We start from the raw sequence: 23,400 nt of genomic DNA, 5'->3' as shown, positions 1-23,400 counted from the left end.
GTATAAATTGTAATTTTTAATTGATATTAAATTAATATGATAATATTTTATAAATAACAATATCATTGTCCGTTTTTTCAACGATAAAGTATAAAAATATAAAAGTTGTATAATGTTCTATATTATTTAGATTATTGCTATATATATATCGATGTCTTTTTGGACAAATATTGAGATAATAAACAAATGCACTGAAATTTTACACAATATCGTTATCGTGTTATTTATTCCACGTACCATAACTAAACTAACTAAATTAAATTGAGTGCGAATTTTACCCTACACCGTCATTTATCTATTTCATAAAGGAACACTGTATCAATTAAATCTCTTGAGTAATAAAAAATTTATTTAATCGTACGTTTATAAAATAATATGAATTTCCACACGTTTGAACAAAATGTATAAACAATGAATAACTTACGAAATTTGTTGAATACTTTCATTGGTCACATCAAATCCTTCTTTATGATTGGTTGACAATTTACTTACAATTTACTTACTAAAATAAAAACGCGATTTTTAAAAACAGAATCTTGTAAATATAATAAATAAGTAATACTGTTGAAAGAAAAGAATTATAAGAATGAAATTTAAAAGGTTTAGTTATAGTAAATTTTACCACTTTAGTTAAAATTACTCAAATATAATACTTCTAATGTAATTTTAATATTTATTGACAATTTTACTATACATGTATGTAACGAATAATCAAGCCTATTAATTTATTCATGTAATTATTAATGTAATACATACATAGCGGTGTATATCCGAACCTTTTATTTATAAATTTCTACTCCAAAAATTAAACATATTTATAACAGGATATTTTTAATTAAATAGATATATGTTTAAAATAAGTCTATCTCCTTCCGTGTATACATATCATATTGGTTTGAAATCGTGATAGTGCATTAAGCATTATAAATATTTCAATTGGGTTTCTATTTAATGGAAGTTGAATATCTACATATGTATATTTTTGTATATTTCGAAGACAGTATGTACTCTTAAAATTTATTCATAATCCACTAACCTATATAGCAAATTATGTATGTTACTGTAAATGTTTAATCCTTCTCAATAATAGTTGGTCAAATACGCATGCGACATATACTTTTGAACACATTTCCTTATGACAGAAAATTATTATAAATATATTCCTGTCCTACCAATAACAACAATAAAATGCCTTATGTAACTTATCGTATATTTTATACATCATTCATTTGAAAATTTATTTTAACATTTTTCTCCCTTTTTATATTATTTTCTTCATGTTGAATTTGCTCAAGTATCATCTCTCATTGTGTAAACACTAAATATTCTTCAAAATTTATGCAATGAAAGCAAAATAAAATTACTTAGCGCCGAATATTTGCTTCTAATTTAATCTCTCATTAATATCATACATCCTTTATATCATTTTTTTTCCTATTAAACATTACATAAAAATATTTGACACTAATGATGTTATCAAGGTAAGTATACCCTGGTTTTATTATATTTTTTAAAATACGTAATTTAAATTTAAAAGAAGCATTTTGTAATTTTAAAATAAATCATAGATGATAAAATATGAAAGTCGGAAATGTTCGATTCAGATTGAGTACAGAAACTACATGTGATATAATCAAATTACATAATATGCTCCTATTTCTTTTAATGCATGCTAATTAACATTGCGTATGATATAGTATATTATTTATCATATATGAACATAAATTACTAAAAGTTTGCTTAATTATAAACAATCACAATAAAATGCTATACGAAAATCACAATAAACAGTAACTTTATAATACGCACTATATAAATACAATAATTTACATACGTCTAGAAGTGGATTTAAACTGAATTTATTTGGCAAACGCAACACTAAAATCATCAAAGATTTAAAAAGTTGGTACCTAGTTAAATATTTCTAGTCTTGTATACTTAATAAATAAATTAATTAAAAAATGGGAATGTAGGGAGAGATAATGGTCGAGTAATTTGACAGTTTGATTAAGAAATAAATGCTTATTCGATTAAAAATACATGATATGGATTGAAGAGGGAAAGAAGTTCAAAATGTCTATAAAAATGAGGAAGTCATTGATACATCTGATTCTGATTAAAACAATTTTGAATAGAATAAAATCTGATATAAACATTATCGAAATAATCAGAATATTATATATTTACAATTTTGTAATTTTGAACAAAACTGTATTATACATACTAAAATATACCAGTACATCTGATCAGTAATACTCTCTGTCATATATCATTCAGATTTAGCTACAAAAATATAGAAGGTACAAAAAATTATGTTTGGTAGTTTTGGAATCAAGAATATCATATGGGAGTAGATACCATATATATAAATATAAATATCGGATGAAACGATTACGAAGTAAATTCAAATGTATGTATGTATACATGTATATGTACAAATAATTTCGCAGAAAAAATAAACGAAGTAATCCATATACTTATATTTCCATATATATTTTCTTTATTCAAGATAGGATAAAATAATAAAAAGAAAAGTTACATAATCTATCTTTTTGTTTCCTTTTTTTCATGTTAAATGTAATAATACACCGAAGTCGAACAATGTCTTTCTTTTTAAATTACATGTATATTTAATTTTTTATATAAATTAGTTTTTGCATCCATCAAATATCAATTTTGAAGAAAAATCTATCCAAAATAATCTTTTTGCAAAATATTGCCAATTTCATTCACAAAATAAAAGATTGATTTATATAAAATATATATATAATGCTGTTTTTCTAGAAAAAAATGAAGTGCAATATTATTGGATTTAGATCAATTCTTAATTTATAGATTAATTTTTTATTCTAAATAATAAACAAATGGAGGATTGTTCTAACTATGTGACTTATCCCACATATATATGTATACAATACATGAATAAATGAAAATAAAGCTTACATGTTATGACTCGTCCACCTTCTATAACTTATAAATGATTCGTCTTAAAGTCTTAGAATATTTTGATTTTGGAAGTGTTATTTTAGTTCAAAATATTACACTTAAAATGTAAAATTTAAATAGATAACTACATCCAAAATCAACTAACGTAAGATTATTTTTTCCCCATCAATTTCATTCTTTATGAACATTATGACACACAATAGACAAGTAGGAGCACAAGAAATCAAGCCTATGAATACTATCAGAATATAATTTCTATAGCAGTCTTTAACTTTGGCATTATTTCAAATAAAAAACTGAAATAATGTAACTTTTATATATATAATAATGGTTTAGTAAATAATGTGTTAATATCACTAATGCTCTATTGATATCGAAGTTCACAACTGAAACTAAATTAAAAATTATGTATGAAAAGGAAAAAATGACCTAACTACTTCACCTATATATCAGCACAAATAATATAAGCAATTTACAGTATCATAAATTGAAGATGATAAAATATTACGATATTAGTAGGACTAAATAATAAGTGCTTCAAACAATGCATATTCATAGGCTCAATTATTGAATATTTTACCAAGTCAACATTCATCACCATTCATACCAGAAAATGAATTCTTTTGCCAATTAATGTTGAGGATTTAAACATTACTATCTGGTCTATTGGTAAAACTCATTGGTTGAGCATTTTCAACAAGTGTAGCTTGCATACTCGATGAAGGAACCTCGATATTCGTCGCTGCTGATCTCATTTCACGAAGTGGTGCCCTAAAAATTCATAAATTATTAATTAATTTATTTATTTAATTATTATTTATTACTGTCGTTATATGTATATACAAAATATAAATTTTGTATTATAAAACATATACCTATAAAGACGCTTTAATAATATAAAATGTTACGTTATAGTAAAAATTTCAATATTGTTTTAAACATTTTATAACTATATCTAAAAAGAACCTATACTATCCATAAAGAATAGTATTTAACAAAGAAGTATTAAGGGATGGTATTTAAAATTAAAAATAATGTGCTGAAATCCAAATGTATATAAAATTATAGGTAAAAGAAGCTAGCAATATCATGCAACTCATTAATATAAGTGATACACTATATCTCAAAAATATAAGAACAAAGCAAACATGTGTTTCCAATGCAAGAAATCCAAAGCTAAATATGTATTTTCCAAAGCTATGTGTGTTATTTTCGTAGAATTAAAAGAACGTTTGTGTATAGGTAAATAATTGTTTAAAATTATGAACTAATATTCTTAAGCTTAAGCATACACACATTTAAGCCTTTCATTGCAGCATAATTAATTTATGAGTTTTAACTTACATAGAATAAAAATAATACATGTATTATTAAATCAAATAATTCAATTTTTTCAAGTAAATTAACAAAAAAACCATTGCACACAGAAATGACAATATTATTGTAATGTATTAGATAAATTAAACTCATATTATCAAATACATTGATTATAATTATAACATTAAAATCTAGCCATAAATCTAAAAATGTAATGTGATATCTAAAAATGTGGTATCTAGAAAACTACAAGTGTAAAAATGACATTAAATTTTATTTATTATTGCCTGGTTAGAGAAGTGGTGCAATGAATGTTTGATGATTTATGTAGGCCTCCAGACATCAGGATCTTCCACGAGAGTTGTATGGTGATCTGTAGTAGGAGGTACAGTACCCTGTGGGGAACTCACACCCGACGTCATTCCTGCTGGGTCGGGCCTGGTTCCTCTGTTATGATTAGTGTATTAGTAACGAAAAATTAAGTATTACATACAACAAATATTATATACTTTACTATTATATTTTAATAGTACATAGCTTGTAATGTATGTTAAATAAAAGGAAAATGATATATTTTGTGTTGCTTTGTATGAATGATATATACTTTATGGAACTTCATAATATGAAATGGAAATTATGTTAGTTAATTTATGTATTATAAAAAGTACCCAAAAACCATAGCAACAAATTCAAACATAAATATAAACAAATATGAGATAATGTAACAAAATTAGTCTTCCACCCAGAAGCGAATAACATGTGCACACATGATAACAACACACCGTAAAATTTATTTCCTTAACTGAATAAAGTAATCGTATAAAAATTTATACTAATTTTTTAGAATTGAAACAAAGCAATATACTTATTAGTATAAATTGTTTATACCTATAAAAGTGTATCTGTATGATATATGTAATTTTAATATGAATGATATATCTCCTAAAATAATAAATTAAACAGATGTAACTTACTTTCGCCCAAGTGACATTAGTCCATATATTACACCTGTCGCAAATATCAGACCACTGCCAAATAAGCTACTCATTCCAAAACAAAGGAGGACTGAAGGAATTGCCATTCTAAAAATAATACAATACATTATGTCTAAACAGTAGCAATATAAATTAATATTAAAGGAAAGAAAAATATTATAACAATAACATAGTTAATCTTCTATCTCCCAGCCATAAAAGAAACTCGGTTTAAAATTTTATCTATTATGATGCATTCTCATTTAATTATCTATACACACCACTATAGAAAAAAAATATAGATTTATAACTTAAATATTTCAATAAAAATGTAATTTAAACTTACATACAATATCCAGCTGCTCTATTCCAATATGGTCTCTTTTCCACCCAATCACTTAAGTTTTGTACATAATCAATAAATAGACAGCAACATGGTGCTTCTATTGTTGCAACTATAAAACCAGCTACCATTTGCCACATACCACTTATTAGGCAATCTACCGAACCCATCAGAATTGATAAACAATTCCATCCTCCAAGAATAATTGCAACTATAACAAATTCACAAAAATCATACATAACTATTGTATCAATAATATAAAGATAAGTAATAAAAATGTTCATAGTGATAACAATAGATGATTTAAGATGTTTAAGTTCTATATAATTAGTTGTAAGTATAGAAAAATCACAAACCATAAATGCATATTGTATGTTAATACTGTATATGTCTATACAAAACATGAATTATTATGTACATTTTTTTATGTAAATTCTAAAAAATATAAGAAGTTTGCTGTAAAAGAAAGTAATGACAATAAGTTAATTCCATAATGATGTATATCTCACAATACATGTTATGTTACAAAACATACTTATACTACCCACGGTGCCGAGTCCTCGTCCAGCATACTTCATCCACCAAGGTACATCGTCCTTGGCAACAGGGTCCTGTCCTGGTCTTTGCATAATCGACGATATTTTCTCGGCGAACGACTAAAAAGTCAATAAACTATCAGTATAAAAAAAACATATGTCCAAATAATTGTAGTTTCAGTAATTGAAAATACATTTACCATTTTTATCGTTCCAGTCTCCCCTTCTTCACCAGCTGACAGGACCAAACGAGACTGACAGTACTATAAGGATGTTGATGTACGGAAAATCGACCCGTGAGTTTCTTAATTATGTGGGCAGAGGCGCTTATATCTGTCAACGATTTTGTACGTAGTTCTCACGTGAACTTCTTTATAGTTAAGCTGCGACGGTCATATAAACAGGTCTAGAGTCTGAACTATGATGATACCTAGACACTCGCTAGGGAAAACCACCCCTCTTTTGAGTTGTGAAAAGTCAATATGGAAGACAACAAAGTTCTCGTTCTGCGAGATAGACAGAGATGAGTAGAGTATCTCTGTCCCTATTTGAGACATTCATGGCATCTCACGCATGCATAGAACTTCCTGTCTTCCATGTTGATTTTTCATGACTCAATTTTAGAATATTCCCTAGGTTTGGGGTATAGTGTATGGATATCGAGAGACCTGTTTATATGATCGTGGGTTAAGCGCTGTTTGTATTACCAACTTACAAAATAAAATATAACCTCTACAGCAAATTTCTACCAATCAGTATGAAATAAATATTCATAATATCAAGCGGATATTATTATTATTTTTATATATAAAATTCATTTTTACTAATATAAATGCATTTTCTAAAATTGTAAATTTTTTCTAACGATTTGTTTGAAACCGATTTTGTCGAATTTATTTACAATCTTGAAGAACGAAATACATTAAATAGATAGTATTATTTTGTATTGAATATTAAAATAACAATACATAATTATATTAGAATAATATTACATACTCGTTCTTTTATTTATCACAAAATTAAAAATTTATATTAATGAATTAATTGAAATTTGAATATAAAATATAATGAGAAATATTTGTACTTAGAATAATTATCTTCTCTGTAGTTTACAGAAAGAATACTTAATTATCGTATTAACAAACATGAATCATATTAATTACAATTATTAAATAACTCCTTTATTAAAATCAAATCATGTTGTATATTCAGTAAAATCATCCATATAAATACGTTTGTTCGATCTTGGTGATAAATCATCAGTTGTTCTATCTGGATTATTGTTTGTTTCTTGCAACACACGATTCCTAAGTCGTTTAATATGTCGTAAACGTTCTAACCAATTAGAAGCATATGGATTGTGACTATTTTGTTCCAATGACGATGAAACCATTGAAGCAAGCTAGAACAGAGAGGAGAAACTATAAATTTCATTGTAATATAATTTAAGACAAAGCTATAATAAAACAAATATGGTATTAAATTAATGTTGATTTAATTTTTTTTTATATATCAGAAAAACATGGAATAGTATACGAATAGTGCAATATAATTACAATTAGTATATTTTTTTATAAAACTTACATTGGCATGAAGAGCTAACTGTCGAGATAAAATAGCTAAATTTTGATCAGAAATGATTTTTGGTTCACTGTGTCGAATATGTTTAACCAATTCTTCTTTTACTTGAACTGTAACTTGATTAGTACCGTGATCTAGGGGCTGAATTACAACACATGCATAATTGAACTGTCCCTAAGAAAGCAACACAAATATTAGTACATATAATACTTTACAATGAGATACTATAATAAAACATACCTTTACAGTTTGTATATTATATGGTTCTCCAGATTCATTATAAACAACAGTAACATAATTATTTCCAATATGTTGCTTTTTAGATGTACATTTCGGATCACTTAATTTTGTTGGCATCAACGTAGCAACATGAAATGCCACCTGATAAAATTATATAAAATTACATTATCAAAAATATAAAATAATAAAAATTATAGAAGTTTATTTCAACCTGTGTAACATCGTCTTGCCAAATATATGCGAAGTTTCCGTTTTCACCATTACGATCTAAACCTCCCAAAAACACACTTTCATCAACATCCTTCAATCGGACTAACGTTCCTAATCGTTGTAAAAATTCTGTATATCGAAGTGATCCATGTTGATTAGCTAAAATTTCAGTTTCATTAGAAGCTTGCCCTGGACCAACATAAAGAACCCCAATTTTATGGGTTTCATATGGTTGTATTCTATCTAAATTTGTCACTGCTCTTTGTACAGCCGTTGTCTGTGGAACCAATAAAGGTTTTTCTGAAGGCGAACCAAAATGTGCTGTATGATACAGTTGCAAAAACACAAAACTGTAATTTATAATTTAAATATAAATTTTATATTAGAACACAAAGATAATTACTGAATATTTGTATTTAAAAGTATTGTATCATTACCTCGGATTGATACTAGTTTTAGGTGTTTCTTTTACTCGTGGCGAGTTTCCTCTACGAATATTGTCCCATTCTCCACGGGACTTTTTTACGGGGCTCATTACAGAAATTGTATGACCTCTATCACGAAAAGGTAATGGCAAAGGAGGTAACATAGAAGGATCAGGTTTCTCATCCTTTTGCTACAAACAGATATGTGTATATGTATTTTCCTTTTGAAACAGAGTATTTAAGAATAAATATAATCAATGATACCTTATCAGCTAAATGATTGCGTCCAATAGGTGGTTTACTATCTGATCCTAATGGCATTTGTTTTTGACCAGAGTCAAGACTAGATAAACGAGGGTAAATTTGTGTAGGTGATTGTGGAGGCTTTGCAACAGATGATTGAATTTGTGTTGCACGTCCCTGTACTCCCAAAAAGTTTCCTTGAACCTGTAAAAATAGACAAAAGGTTTTTTGTAATTAAGAAATATTGCAAACTTTATTTACTTGAATACATAAACTGGAAGTCGCTTTCCATGCTCGAGAGGCTAAAAAAATAATACTATACCTGTATGGTAGTAGGTGATGGAGGAACAGTATTGCTAGTAGTCGTAATAATTTGAGTGACTTGTGTTGCGCCTGGATAAGAACACTGAGATCGTAATGCAGTTGGATGATCTGATACATTTTCTGATGGAGGTGTTGTACCCATGCCAAACATCTCTTCTGGTATAGCTTCACAACTAACTCTGCATAAATATATCTTTATTATTATATTTACAAAGCTAATAAAAATTATTATTAAAATCTATTAAAATAATAGAATACACTATTATTTGTTAAACAAATAATACCTCATATCTTTTGCATATGTAGTTTTTGCAGGTTTTTTTAGTTCGGCATCAAGTTTGACTTCTATATCTGTAGATAAAAAATCTCGGTCTACTTGTTGCAAATTGCTTAGTTTTTCTTTATTCAAGAATGGATTCTTCCAATTAGCACTCATTTCAGGACTAGAATTTGATCTGCGTACGGGATTTCGAGAACGACGTAAATCTACCAATAATTTTTACTTTTTAATATACTCATTTTATTATTTGTTTATTACGACAACTAAAGTATAATAATGTTTAATCATACCATCTTCACCATCCTCTAAACTCTCTAAACTATCGCGTGAACTTTGCCTTGAAGGACTCGGTCGAGCTGGTGAACCCGGTATTGCAATTGGACCTGATGATACAGAAGATATCACAGATTTTATAATATTATGATCACACCGTATTTGATCCATATTTTTATCTGCAGTGTCCTATAGAAAGAGAGAAAGAATTGTGCATTTTTTTACATAATTTTTAAATAATATATTTTGAAACTACCTCTGCTTCATCTCCAGAACACTCTGATGTAGATTCTTGCTGCTTTTGCAACAAATCTTGATTTGGCCTATATAATGCCATTATATCATACACAGGAAAGTCTACATTTGTTTCAAATTGCATAGAGTTCTGAATCCTCATTATCCAAGACATGTCACCTGTAGGTCTACGTACATAAATCTCAGCCCAACCCTGACACCAACAAGCACAGAGCACATGTTCTTCTTGTTTCTCACTATTAAGTATTTGTTCTAATTTTGATGATTCTGCTTGATCTTTTTCCATTTTTTCTGAAGAATGGTCTTTTTTTGTTAAATCTGAATCTTCCGATGTTTTCTTTGATTCTTCTGTTGGGGAATTTGCAGCTGTGTTTGCAGTAGAGCTTCCATGACCTCCAGAAGACTGCCTAGACAATTTGTCCTCTTTTGCTGTCTATTATATATTATCATTTTATATTTTAGAACAATTTGTAACTAATAGCAAAATAATTATGTAAATAATATCAATAATGCATGTTAATAATACCTCTGTACTCGATGCTCGTCTTAAAGTTGATTGAGATGTTTTCAAATGTTCAGGAGATTGAGGACCAGGTTTACATACAACCCAACAATTATCACAAAGTCCATTTCGCATTGCTTTATTGCTACAACCACTTGTTGTTACTGTAATAAGTTTGTTACCAAGTAGCCATGTCATTGATTGGCCCTCTTTAAGTAGAAAATCGGCAGCTGCTAGTCTAATAAAGATAAGTTATACTTATATATATATATATATCGTGTTTATATATATATATATATATATATATATATATATGTTTCATAATTAATAAAACATGAAAATTTATAAATTTACCTTTTAGGTCGAGCTGAATAAGTTGAAAATGTATACCGAGCCATAAGATCAATACAAGTTTCAGTAAGCTCCACATGAAAAGTCATCAAAGCCTCATCAATTGGAGGCTTTAAATCTGAAACTTTATTGTCTCCTATCATACGATTAGCCATTATAGGTCTCTCTCTTCTGCCCCTACTACCCTATAAATAAAAATATAACAGTAAATAGTGGATTTAAAAACGATAATAAACGAATATAGTTTTATTAATTTTTATACCTGCTCTGTTAAGCTTGAACTACGTTTTCTATTTGAAGAATCTTCATTTATGAAATTAAAATCCGATTTCATTAAATGTCCCTCTTCAAAGGGAACTATTACATTTGCCTTCAAACCCTGTATATTAAAAAAGAGTCATAATTTCATTATTAAGAACAATAACTAACAATAGACTAATAATAGCATGTTAATAATGTACATACTGTAGTAATAAATCTAACAAAATCTCTACGAAATGGTAGTCGACATTTCAAAAACCATACAGCAATTACATGATGTGCTAAGGATACTGTATAATGATCATATTTGAAAGGATTTGTATATGGTAATAAAATTGCAAAGACAGACATGTATTGATCTCCAATAAAACTTGCAAAAACTTTTGGAAGCCTAGTAAGAGCTGCAAGGAAAAGATATATAAATATATATATATCTCACGATTAAACTTATTAGTTGTTAAAGTTTTTAATACTTACTAGACAGAAATTCCAAAATTGGTATAGCTATATGTACTGTTGCTGAAATTTTTGATAAATTTAAAAGTACTTCAGATAAAAGTTTGTTCATTGCATCACGCATTTCTAAAATACAAGTTGTAAGACTAGTGACACACTGGCTTGCACACTTTGCTGTTAAACCAACCTAAAAAGTGAAAATATTTAAAAAATTTGCCTAGCTACAAACATTGCATCAGTGTATTAATTTTAAGAATTGAATTTTATTTTCTTACTTCTAAACACTTTATCAAACGCTGTTGCAAATTAGGTTCCAAATGTGCATGATATGAAGCTAATGATGCTAATACTGGAAAAACATGAACGCGGAACTCTGAAAGAGTAAATTTTGGAGGAACATTGTAGAGAGACTCTGGAAGTCTCAAACTTTTATCACTGACCTATAAAAATATATCAAAATAAATTTATTGGAATGTTTAAGGAAGAAAATAAGATAATGTACCATGGAACAAAGTGCAGTTGCAAAGAAGTCTATATCGTTTGTATGTCGTGATAATATTAATGCTCTATTTTGCATTACTTGAGGCAATTCTTTTAATACAAGTTGCAAAACCTTCCAATCTGTAAAACAAATAAATTTTAAATTCAACTCCCAACTTTCATAAATAAATAATTATATAATAATTGAAAATATGTATAATATAAACCTTTTTCTGATTTAATGCAGGAAATAACCGCTTTACATGCATGTGCCAATGACATATGAGTAATTTGACAAGATAAATGCTGTAATGGAGCTGGACTAACTGGTGGAGGACTACTGCCACCTCCTCCACTATTTATTCGTTCAGTTGTTGCATGTTCTAAAACTAGATATGGAGTGAACTTTATCACGGATGAATTTTGAGCATCAGGAAATCCAAGATGATAAAGCGTATTCGCTCTAATTTTTAAAAAACATTCAAAAATCTAAAATGCATAATAATTTTATAATAAGATACACTAAAATGTTAACATATTACTACTAAAAAGTTAGAGATTAAAATATTTTGTATTTATTACATCATTTACATCATTTATATTTATTACCAAGTATCGAATGGTAGAAATGTCATGGAAGACAGTTGGTTCTTTGTAATGTTGCTCCAGATGATTGACTAAAACTTTGTAAGCACGTATGGCATGACTTGATGGTAAATAATAAATTTTCGATGTTAATATTTTTATCACACCAACAACTGCAGTCTTTACATCTTTAATATCGACATCTTTCGTAACTGGAGTATCAGAAGTGAATGGTTTGTTGATTACCTTAACATACATTTTTAATTTGAATATGTTATATTAAAAATGTTTTATGTAAATAAATATCTAAAAAATTATATACCTTCTCCAGTATGTCTAAAAGTTCTAAACATCTTTTTGTATCACACTCAAGACAAAGATCAACAAGTAAATGTGCAACACCATTACGAATTGTAATATCCGAATCCATATCGACATGTTGAAAATATGGCACAATTATTCGCTCAATTAATTCATCTTCATATCTAGATCTATTGAAAGAAACGACAATTACAAAATTTATTTTACAAAAATTTTTACAAAATATCATTTTATATACCTATTAACTTGAACGACGTTTGTTAAAACATCAAGAACTTTCATTCTAACATTAGTACGTGTTTCAATTTTATAATAACGCTCCATCAAATTTGCTAATCTGGATTGCCATAGATGATGTGTAGCTCCTATAGTACGTGCTCGATATTCGATTAATTTCAAAATGGAACCTTCCTAAAAAAATTTAATTTTATATTTTGGCACAGAAAAAATATTTAGTGTTATATTTACATTAAAAATATAATAATTACAGGTCTTGCATCACTACATCGTTCAACGAGATCATAAAATCGTTGAATACAACCATTATAATAGTTACTATCCAATAAATTTTCAATGCTATTTATCGTTTCATGTAAACTCACTGAAACTTGTCTGGTTGCAGGTTGATTACTAGTTTCTAAGAACATAATACATTATTAATAAAAATCTAATATTTACATCGCATTTCACAGTTTTAAATTTTACCTGTATGAGAAATAACTTCTTCAATAATATCAAGAATAATACTCCATGTGGGGTCCCATAACTCAGCACCATATTTATTTACTAATCTTTGAATTGATAATGTGACTTCATACATAACAATTGGATGATTACATTTTAAAGCCTTATAAAATAACAAAGTAAGAAACAGTGAATTACATGGAAACATATAAAGATTATACTAGATTTTTATTACTTACTTGATAAAATGAAGGTAAAACTGATGTAGGAGTACATTCTAGTTTTGGAATTCTATGAGTCCCCCAAAGACCCATATTTACATAAAATACTGCACCTCTAAGTAAACGAACATCTCTCTGAAAATTTGTATCTTGTAGCAAACGACACATCGTATATAGTGCAGAATGACCCATATGTGTACCTAATAAGTTACGCATTATCTACAAAAAGTCATACATATTTGAGATTGAAGTATTTCTAAATTATAATTTTAATTTAAATTAAGATCATTTATACTTCATAAAATTTTGTGATGTACCTTCCAACTTATTTGACAGTATGTTTCAACATTAACACTCCCACATAATGCTATGATAAAAGTTTGTAATGAATCAGATTGTAAATTACTGTAACAAACGATCGCATCCAAAGCTTCTAAGCATCCAGAAACAACTTCACTGCTATTGCTATAATAACATAGATGGCAAATATACCTAAAAATATAAAATATGAAGTATTTGTTTTATAATGTCTACCATAATTGTTGATTTACTTATATTAAATTATAAAATATTTACTGAACAAGGCCTGATATAATATCTTCATCAATATATGCTGAGTTAAATTTTATGACATTAACAAGAAGCGATAAAAACTCAGCCCCCCTTTTTCCATCTCCTGCTGTTACAACAGGCATCCAATCCAATAAGAAAGGTCCCATTCTCTCCTCTAAGTGCAATATATCTTTTCCATTTTCTGTTAAGCTTTGTAAAAGGTCCAATCTACATAATAATCCTCAACTTAGCTAAAATATTCATAAAATAAAACAATTTCTAATTATTGTATTTTAATAGTTACCTAGGTCCAATATCTTCAGGAATATTGTGTTCTTTAACAACCATAAAGAACTTCACTCTCATAAGAGAAGATAATTTAGAATATTGACCTTGAACAAGACATCGCAGAAAGTTTAATGTCACATGTCTGTGCTCACGAGGCACGTCCTTTTCCAGAAGATCTTGTACCAAATACCATAATCTCTCAGCTGCTTTCTAATGAAAAAATAGAAATCAATAATATTTTTAAACATATTACTATGAAATATTATTTAATTGATAATGTTAGACATATTAGTATAAATTTATTATAATAAACAATCTACCTACATCTTCCCATTGTTGATTAAGAACTGCATCACACAAATCTTTAATTACTTTTGTACGATGATGCACAGGACTTTCAGGACTAATTTCTTTCTCAAGATCATGAGTTAATGTAACATCTTCACGACTTTTATAATTACCTAAAAATAAATTTATTATCGATTTGTTTACAAATAATATATACGAATGTCATTCTGTAAATAATATATAAACTGCAATCGTCAATTATAATTTATAAATTATAATTACAGAATTATTTTACTTAGGAGAAGATAAAAGCTTATTATCATTAAAAGCGTATCTCATTATTTGATATCAAAATATATCAATAATACAATGTAATCACTAATTACAGAAATTGTATCTCTATAAAATCACCTTTGTTAATGCGGAAGAATTGTTTCAATTTATCATGTAATGTTTTATTATCTTTATCTTTGGAGTTCATTTTCGACATTTTATTTTACGAACCAAAAGAAAACACTAGGATATATCCAGAAAGAGTTGTAATAAGTATTAGTAGGCATATCAAAAGCAAATCTGAGCAGAGAAATGTCAGTGAAATGCACCGTGTAAAGAGAGTTGGGGTGCCAGAATGCCAAACACCAATCAGCTGTAATTTGCAACTATAAAAAAACACTAATGAAGACTATCAATATATAAAGTTTAAACGTATGTTTAAACCATATTTCTGATATTCGCCATTAGAGGGCTACAAGAAATAACTAATTCCCGCAAGTACTTATTCAATTAAAAATAAATTCCCAAATGAAAAATTGTAGATCTATTATTTTAGTGGTTTATGGTCAAATACAATTATTTTGTACGAATTCAATTTATCTAAAACAGCAAACTGCAAGCAAGATATCATTTTTCCCTCTCTTTCTCTTCTTAAATATCTAAATCTATTCTGCTATAGATTACCATATATTATATATAAATAAAATTTTTAAGTTAAAATATATTTAGTATTATATATATTAAATATGATAAATGTAACAAATGTATGAAATAATTTCTTTCTCTTTTATACAGAAATGTCGTAATATACTTTCATGATTTATTACGATTTTAAAATTTTGATATAAAGTTATAGAATACAGAATGATAATTGATATATGTACATATATATATATATATATATATATATATATATATATAATTATATATATATATATATATATATATAATTATTATATATCTTTTAATGTTTTAATATCGTATATTACATAGTTCTATAATTATCGATTATTATCAATTTCATTTCCTTTATTTACTCTGAGACAACATTTCAGATAGTTGAGATCAAGGTAGTAACACTGAAAAACAGTAGTAAAATATATAGCTATACGCAATTATACGCTCTCATTTTACGGTTAAAAATTTCAATTATACAATGTCAAAAAATTCTACTGTAGATATTTTACAACCTTTACCATTTGAAAAATGGTCTCTTATTAAAAAAAAAGCAGAGCATAACTGGCCATATTTTGCATATGTAAGTTTCAGTTTAAATAATTTATAATCAATACATATCCTAATGTTGTTAATATAGGTCTTATAGGTAAATTACAGTAAATCATAATAAAATTTTCTATTTATAGTATTATTACTGGATTGAAAATGCTATTGTATGGAAGAAAAGGAATCCAAATATATCTATTCAAATTTATTGCCCATATGGAGATGATGAACAAGAAACTTTCCTTGGGATAAGCAATGTAAGTATTTTATATAAATGTGAATATATAAATGTAAACAAAAATTTATAAGAAATATTATTCCTTATATATAATATACACTTATATATATATAGTTTTCAGTATATAATGTACTAATATTTACACTGCATCCAAACAGTGATATCATAAATAAAGTGTTAACAGAAACCAAAGTCATAGATTATAATCAACAAGTAAACTTTGTTACAGTTCATGAATGTTTTATATCTAGTGTACTTACTGCACTAGAGAATCTGAAACATTTGAGAAATGTAGAAACAAATCTAGTGCTGTCATTTAACTATTATTTTAAGCCTGCTGAAGAGTGTATAAAAACAAAGACTTGGTATTCGTATTTGCTATTATATTATCAGTATACCACTATAATACCAATATACAATAATTTATTTGCTTTTCTTTAGGATACCAAATGAATGTTATATAAAACCTCTGGATAAATCAAACATTCCATTAATACATTCTGTATGGCCACACAGAGATGTGGAAAACCCAGAGTTATCCCTAAAATACTTAAGTACGCTGGTAGAATTCAATGGTGGAATAGGACTATATTTAAAAGAAGATGATTCTTTAGTTTCTTGGTGCATGCAAAATGATTGGCATGGATTAGCAATAGTACAAACTGTAGAGGAACATAGAGGAAAAGGTTATGCAAAAATAGTAGTAAATATGCTTTCAAAGAAGTTTGCAGAACAAGGGATTTCTACAGTACTATTTATTGTTAAAGGAAACACAACATCTGAAAATATGTTTAAAAAACTTGGCTGGAAAGTAGTTGCACCATTTGTTTTTATAATGCTTAAAAGACAAGTAGCAAATCCCGACAGTGACATTCAAAATTGATTATTCAATAATTCACCAAAATAATAAAAATGTTGTAATGAAAGATTATAAATATTTTCTATAAATAAATTTATTGCAGTCAAAAATAAATAATGCTTTAATTATAGTATATTTAAAAAATATAAAAATGAAATAACAAAGATAATTATGTTTAATCTTAGAAACATGCCATAGTAATATCCTTAGGATAATGTGAAAAGTTATTTATTATTTACTAAGTATCTTGATCTTGATAAATACTAAATACAAAATTTTTACTCTTATGTATATAAAATTATAATACTGTTTTTTAAAGCAATTTTGATGCTTGTGATTGAATTTAAAAAATCTTCCTTTCTGTAACTTTTCATATGAGTTACTCTTACTGCTCATTTGTGTTTACTTTGTATTAGTAATTTTGATTTTTTTATGTACCTACAAATTTGTATAATTTCTTATCAGTCTTTAAAAGTAAAATTTGTCAAAAAGCAAAACAAACTTGCTTTGTTGAAACTCCAGAAAAGTTACCTCCCTTTCGATCTAGATGATTTTTGTATGCGTTGCAAAACTCAACATTTTAAACAACTTTTTCTTATACATTTCTTTAACCGATAGTTGGTCTCAGCTTTCGAGTTATTCGCAGAAAATAGTTGATACCGCTACAGTAAATACTGCTTATAATTGGTCGTCCATTGTGTTATATGTATAGAAAAAAGTTCTTCTAAATATTGATTTCTACACATATCAAAAATCATCGAAATCCTAGGAGGGATAGCTTTTCTGAAATTTCACTCTTGCTTTATATGTATATATATCTTATTTTATATATATATTATTTATTTATTTAAAATTATTTATTTAAAAATAATAAAAATACTTCAAATAGAAGTACAACATCAAATCTTTCTCAAATTTGTATATTACTATTATTTACTATAATATATTTTGATTAATTCGTTTAGAAAAATATTAAGTAGTCTAATAGAATTTATTTGCACACTCCACCACAACCATCGATATAGGAATATTGAAATTCGGGACAATGTTCAGAACGTTGGAACAGTAACTAAGAGAAGTAAAGTCGTTTCCGAGAAGCAGGAATTATGGTCATGTGGTACTTTGAGGCCGCATTGATGATTGGTTGTAATCGCGCAAGCGTAATTTTATTTTCATCAAATAAAAGTAAATCGGTGTAATTGCCGTAACAGGTTAACGGGTTTATTTCTTCCGTGTCATAATAATACTGAAAAACATACTGAATCTATCGCGTAGTTGCCCATGGATATGGTAGTTCCAAAAGTAAATACTAAACGAAAACAATAAAGATTTTTCATATTTGTAGATTTTAACTTTTAACCAATTAATTCTAACGTCTCAATAATGTGCGATAACATTTAGATTAGACACTTTAGAGACTCTTTTAGAGACTTTATATTAACACTTCAGTATGCCGATATATAAATAAAACACTTCGTGCCTCTATTTTACGGAGAATATTTTATCGTACATCTATGATTGTAAACAAATCAGAGATCTCATTTTGAAATTTCGTGCAATTATGCCAAAGCCAATCACCGATGTGACCGCAAAATACCACGTGACCATGTTCTTCGCTCCGGAAATGCTCTCCCCCCCCCCCGCCATCTCGCCTAAAGTGAAGATTTATATTTCGTGTATTACTATGTTCATGATTAATATCCATCATGGTCAGAGGTACGAGAACGATCATATACAAGCTGCGTACGAATGTTTATACTGTAATAATGTAAGATTGATGTTAGTAAAAGAATACCACAATAAACGATTACGAATTTTGTTGGATTATTGTACGTCTAATAGTAAGTATGCTATTTTTAATAAAATAAATATAAATATAATATTGTTTATACACAATTACTTGTGCTGCTTTAATAATGATGAATAACAATGCATATAAAAATATTACAATATGTTTTTACTTATATTTTAACAAGATTGAAAATGCAAAGAGAAGAAAAGCAACTGGATTCCGCTTTGGAGGCTATTATTATGAGAGTAAATGATTTAAAGACTGCAATTGCCGCAATGATATTTAAATTGGAACATGAATATGAAACATTGAATTGGCCCAATTTTTTGGACAATTTTGCACTTATTTCAGGACATGTAAGTTAATGTAGTTGAAACTTTTAAATAAAACCAATTTTGCTTAATTTAAATGATTTAATTTGAAACAAGTTATTTTTATAGCTGACCAGTCTCTCAAAAATTTTTGGACATGATAAAGCACCAAATTTAAGGAACTTAACAGTTTTACCATTAAGATTAAGTCCAGAGAAAGATGAAGAATTACTTCGTTTAACCGAAGGTAGAATTCCCACATTTGCTCATGATTTAGTACCAGATTATCTACGAACTAAAGTAGAACCTCAAGCAGAACAAAAAATGATGCAGCTTGAAACAAAAGCTGCGAATACAAGTACGGAGATGTCACACGTAAGAAAAACCATTTCTTATTTATACATTACATCTTTTTAAAAATTAATTATGAATATTTATATAAATTTCACTTCCTGTTAATAATTAGAAGATTTAATGAGTTTAAATCTTGAAAGTACTTTAAGACAGAGATAAAATTATATCTCTCTATTGTCTTATTGTAGAAGTTTAAAGATAATATAAGATGTTCTATTTTTCTTTTAATCTGCTAACTAAACATCAACTAGGACTGCAATGTAAGCTACTATCAGCTAGCTTTCAGCTTTTATTAGTTCCATTCGCTTTGGACTGAAATTAAAATAGTTACAAATTACATATATAATAATTTTCAAATTTTGAAGACATAAAAATATCCTTTATATATTTTAACATGTTTTGTATTTAGTAACACATGCTTTTTTATTAATATTAAACTGTTAGAGGAAATCTTAACTTTTATGTTTAAAAAATATTATTGTAAATTTGTAGTAGATTGCATATTTATTTAAGTTGATATTAATACAACTACATAAAATATAATCATATGTTAATATGTATAAATTCATATACAATTTAAACATTTTAATTTTGACATATAAAAGTTAGTTTTCCTCTAATGGTTTAAAAATACTATAAATTTCATAGTAGGTCCATTTAGCGAGTGGAACACTAAATGATATTTTTCTTTTAAAATATGTATGCATTTTATAATTTTCAGAAACAAATGAGTCAGTACACAAAGGTCATTAATAATGTATGGGATATAGCAAATAAGGCACGTGAGGAATGGGAAAGCGAAGCTGGATCTAGAGCAACTCAAGCCCAGACAAGTAGTACTGCAGACACTCATGCTCTTGTAGCAGCTGTGGGTATGGGTAAAGGTTTAAAGGTAAATTTCTTTTTAAGTTAATATTTTTAATACTTTAGCTATGACACAAATCTTATATAAAGTGATCAATGATCTTAAGTGAATGTTCTAAAAAATTGTTACGACGAGTGAAATTAAATCTGGAATAATTTTGTCTTATATTTTGCACTTCTAGTCTGATTCTGTGCAAATGGTTCAATCTGGTGTAAATTCTGTGCCAAGTGGGATGATGGTAGGTAGGCCTGGAAATCAACAACAAGCTCCAGGACAAGGATCTTTAGGAAATCCATCTAGTAAGCAAATCCACTCTAATTTGGTTAATTATAACATTAATGTTTATATTCACAATATTAACCAATATATTTTATGTATTTGTAGTGGGACAAATGAGTAAAGCTCCAAGCGCAATCAAAACTAATATTAAAGCAGCATCACAAATTCACCCATACAGATAAAATATAATTTATTATTTAACATATTAATCTTAGTATATTTTTCAAATTAGACATTATTTCTACTATAATTTATTATCTTTTAATACATAACCAGTCAAATAATTACTTATTGTCGTACAAAAATGTAGATAAAATATTTGATATAGTTAGATATAATACTTGTAGATCAATTTATAATTATATAACAAAATACGATTTATAAAAGTGCTAATTTATAAAATTTATTATTTCTTTTGTGATACAATTGCATATGCTCGTGGGGATAGGTATTTATTCATTACAGGAATAATTTTTGCTTCTAAACCTTGTTCTTCCATCCAACATAATCGATCTTGTAAAACAAATGATTCTGCTGATGCTTGCAACATCAATTGTAAACCAGTATATATTTCTACAATCTTTAACTTATCACAGTGATTTCCCCATAGTTCTATGATGTTTTTTTCATGCATATCAAGATTAAGTTGTACATCTAAAAACCAAAATAACCTCTTAATCATTTATTATAGTTTTGTGAAAATGTATTTTTGTAACATATAATATACCAAAAGAGTCATAAAAAGAACAGAAAGCTTTTAGAATGTAACAAATTAATAGAATATCACCTTGTTCTTTTAATGCTTCTTTTTCCTGTGGTTGTAAAATGTATCTAGTTAATGAATCTCTAACATAAGCTTTGAAATCACAACATTGAGATTTTCTTGTTCCTTTTTGTTTACGTTTCTTAAGGGAAAATCCATCTAAAACATTTTATATTTTACATTAATGTTAGGTAAATAGTACTTGAAATAAAAAATTGACACATACTTTTAGATGCATATAATTGAAGGACAGCCCTTGCAAGAACATAAAAGGAATGTTCATTGTGTGTTTCAATAGACATATTATTCCATCTGTCTGCTGGTTCTTGGCATGCTAGCCGTAAAAAGGGCTGCCTCAAGAAGGAACCAATGTCAAAATCAGTATTATTAATTATAGTTTTAAGACAATTAGATAAAGGGAAATTGTTAAAATATTGTTTTTCAGTTGATACATTTATTTTTATTTTTTTTGATATCGAAAGCTTATGATAACAACAAGGAACCATAATAAAAACACGTGCTGCTGTCATATCACGAAATATTTTTGATGCATATATGCTAAGATCTCCACAAGCATGTAAACCAATCAAACAAACATTTGACTTTTCTTGAAACTCATTACATAAAATAGTTTCTATTGTCTCAACAGAATTACATTTTAAATCACAACAATTATATTTAACATGCATTAATGAATCAGGAAACCATTTTAATTGTCTCTTTCGAGCGTTATCTATGTTTGCTTGACTTTTTTCTAATCCTAGAACTTTATATCCATATAAATGATATAATAATTGGCAAATATATCCCTGGAATGAAAGCATGGCATAAATATTTTTTAGAAAAGAAATACAAATTTCATTTTTCCTGAATAGCATTACATAAATATGGATTTCTTACCAAACCTGCACCAAGATCAATAATAACTTTAATATTTAGAGGTGCACATTGCATATGTACCAGATATGCCAAATGCATTATTTCATGTTGTTTTTTGCAATTAAGACCTATTTGGAAGTCCTTTGGTAATGTTGTTGATAATGCAGTGTTCATAGTTGGTAATTGATCAATATATTTACACTTTTCAACAAAAGCTATTAAGGTTTTTGACCATTCTGGCTAAAAAATTAAATAATGTATTTGTGATATGATATCAACATTTTTGTTTTATTTTGCTGTTAATCATTTACCAACCTTTGTCATTTTTTTTACAACAAAATCATTAAGTTCTTCATTTTTCAAAATTTGCAAAGCATGCAGCCATTCTTTTGGAAAAAAATCAAGTACTCCTTCAGTTAATAAATCAGTAACTGGAGTATTATAAAGCCACTGTGTGTCAAGAAATAAGTTCAATGCATCCAAAAAATACATATTTGCAATTATTTACACATGCCATCTATATATAAAAAATATATGTGAACAAATATATATATATAAATTTATATACATTTTAAGCTTTACTATTATTCTGTAACTACAATTATATTTTATAATTGTATCTACATC

The 23,400-nt window shown here is 27.3% G+C and overlaps 5 protein-coding genes across 7 annotated transcripts; 2 read left to right on the top strand and 3 right to left on the bottom strand.

Annotated features, from left to right (window-relative positions):
- Nucleotides 1-659: 659 nt before the first annotated feature.
- On the bottom strand, nt 660-6,510 carry LOC100644451 (calcium channel flower). Of its 2 annotated transcripts, XM_003398780.4 has the most exons (6): nt 6,317-6,505; nt 6,116-6,236; nt 5,584-5,791; nt 5,238-5,345; nt 4,551-4,710; nt 3,575-3,717 (listed from the first exon to the last, which is right to left on the bottom strand). In XM_003398780.4, the coding sequence occupies exons 1-5, from the start codon at nt 6,317-6,319 to the stop codon at nt 4,587-4,589; spliced, it is 564 nt and encodes a 187-aa protein (XP_003398828.1). In that variant the 5' UTR covers nt 6,320-6,505; the 3' UTR covers nt 3,575-3,717; nt 4,551-4,586. The 2 variants fall into 2 exon arrangements, with proteins under 2 accessions (XP_003398827.1, XP_003398828.1); XM_003398779.4 differs by lacking the exon at nt 4,551-4,710 and having other exon boundaries at nt 660-3,717; nt 6,317-6,510.
- A 765-nt stretch (nt 6,511-7,275) lies between these two features.
- On the bottom strand, nt 7,276-15,615 carry LOC100645475 (tuberin). The gene is made up of 29 exons (XM_048410012.1): nt 15,348-15,615; nt 14,973-15,109; nt 14,665-14,858; nt 14,385-14,588; nt 14,126-14,300; nt 13,827-14,027; nt 13,609-13,750; nt 13,392-13,540; nt 13,142-13,314; nt 12,905-13,073; nt 12,607-12,828; nt 12,225-12,486; nt 12,020-12,138; nt 11,793-11,957; nt 11,539-11,704; nt 11,266-11,462; nt 11,063-11,179; nt 10,804-10,985; nt 10,474-10,687; nt 9,949-10,380; nt 9,710-9,881; nt 9,424-9,625; nt 9,138-9,318; nt 8,837-9,019; nt 8,585-8,763; nt 8,149-8,497; nt 7,938-8,078; nt 7,701-7,871; nt 7,276-7,518 (listed from the first exon to the last, which is right to left on the bottom strand). The coding sequence occupies exons 1-29, from the start codon at nt 15,424-15,426 to the stop codon at nt 7,312-7,314; spliced, it is 5,484 nt and encodes a 1,827-aa protein (XP_048265969.1). The 5' UTR covers nt 15,427-15,615; the 3' UTR covers nt 7,276-7,311.
- Nucleotides 15,533-17,644, top strand: LOC105666230. Its single transcript, XM_048409946.1, has 6 exons — nt 15,533-15,584; nt 16,274-16,279; nt 16,388-16,467; nt 16,574-16,690; nt 16,786-17,036; nt 17,113-17,644. Exons 1-6 carry the CDS (start codon nt 15,533-15,535, stop codon nt 17,552-17,554), a joined length of 948 nt encoding a protein of 315 aa, XP_048265903.1. The 3' UTR covers nt 17,555-17,644.
- A 1,506-nt stretch (nt 17,645-19,150) lies between these two features.
- Nucleotides 19,151-21,537, top strand: LOC100643978 (mediator of RNA polymerase II transcription subunit 8). Of its 2 annotated transcripts, XM_020865566.2 has the most exons (7): nt 19,151-19,371; nt 19,507-19,678; nt 19,763-20,008; nt 20,239-20,247; nt 20,709-20,879; nt 21,034-21,151; nt 21,237-21,537. In XM_020865566.2, exons 2-7 carry the CDS (start codon nt 19,514-19,516, stop codon nt 21,311-21,313), a joined length of 786 nt encoding a protein of 261 aa, XP_020721225.1. In that variant the 5' UTR covers nt 19,151-19,371; nt 19,507-19,513; the 3' UTR covers nt 21,314-21,537. The 2 variants fall into 2 exon arrangements, with proteins under 2 accessions (XP_020721225.1, XP_012168891.1); XM_012313501.3 differs by lacking the exon at nt 20,239-20,247 and having other exon boundaries at nt 19,152-19,371.
- On the bottom strand, nt 21,509-23,277 carry LOC100644097 (probable methyltransferase-like protein 25; the record flags this gene model as incomplete). Its single annotated transcript, XM_048409945.1, has 5 exons — nt 21,509-21,785; nt 21,919-22,053; nt 22,121-22,703; nt 22,795-23,013; nt 23,089-23,277. Coding segments are annotated over 5 exons (1,374 nt in total), but the record flags the coding sequence as incomplete, so codon positions are not given.
- Nucleotides 23,278-23,400: the final 123 nt, after the last annotated feature.

This window comes from Bombus terrestris, chromosome 11 (assembly GCF_910591885.1).
Source record: "Bombus terrestris chromosome 11, iyBomTerr1.2, whole genome shotgun sequence".
In the NCBI taxonomy this organism is placed as follows: domain Eukaryota; kingdom Metazoa; phylum Arthropoda; class Insecta; order Hymenoptera; family Apidae; genus Bombus; species Bombus terrestris.
The sequence above is the reverse complement of the archived record's forward strand: the minus strand, read 5'-3'. Positions and strand labels throughout refer to the sequence as shown.

Excerpts from the sequence above, each read along its gene's own strand:
- LOC100644451 (XM_003398779.4), bottom strand. Across the intron at positions 5,792-6,115 it reads CGGCACCGTGGGTAGTATAA|TTGCAATTATTCTTGGAGGA; the intron begins GTATGTTTTGTA and ends AATTTGTTATAG. Across the intron at positions 3,718-5,237 it reads CTAATGTCACTTGGGCGAAA|GGCACCACTTCGTGAAATGA; the intron begins GTAAGTTACATC and ends ATGAATTTTTAG.
- LOC100643978 (XM_020865566.2), top strand. The coding sequence starts at position 19,514 with ATGCAAAGAGAAGAAAAGCAACTGGATTCCGCTTTGGAGGCTATTATT. Across the intron at positions 19,679-19,762 it reads TTGCACTTATTTCAGGACAT|CTGACCAGTCTCTCAAAAAT; the intron begins GTAAGTTAATGT and ends TTATTTTTATAG. Across the intron at positions 21,152-21,236 it reads ATCTTTAGGAAATCCATCTA|TGGGACAAATGAGTAAAGCT; the intron begins GTAAGCAAATCC and ends ATGTATTTGTAG.
- LOC105666230 (XM_048409946.1), top strand. The coding sequence starts at position 15,533 with ATGCACCGTGTAAAGAGAGTTGGGGTGCCAGAATGCCAAACACCAATC. Across the intron at positions 16,691-16,785 it reads CTTTCCTTGGGATAAGCAAT|TTTTCAGTATATAATGTACT; the intron begins GTAAGTATTTTA and ends ATATATATATAG. Across the intron at positions 17,037-17,112 it reads TGTATAAAAACAAAGACTTG|GATACCAAATGAATGTTATA; the intron begins GTATTCGTATTT and ends GCTTTTCTTTAG.
- LOC100645475 (XM_048410012.1), bottom strand. The coding sequence starts at position 15,426 with ATGTCGAAAATGAACTCCAAAGATAAAGATAATAAAACATTACATGAT. Across the intron at positions 13,315-13,391 it reads GATGTAGTGATGCAAGACCT|GAAGGTTCCATTTTGAAATT; the intron begins GTAATTATTATA and ends AAATTTTTTTAG. Across the intron at positions 8,498-8,584 it reads AAAACTAGTATCAATCCGAG|TTTTGTGTTTTTGCAACTGT; the intron begins GTAATGATACAA and ends TATAAATTACAG.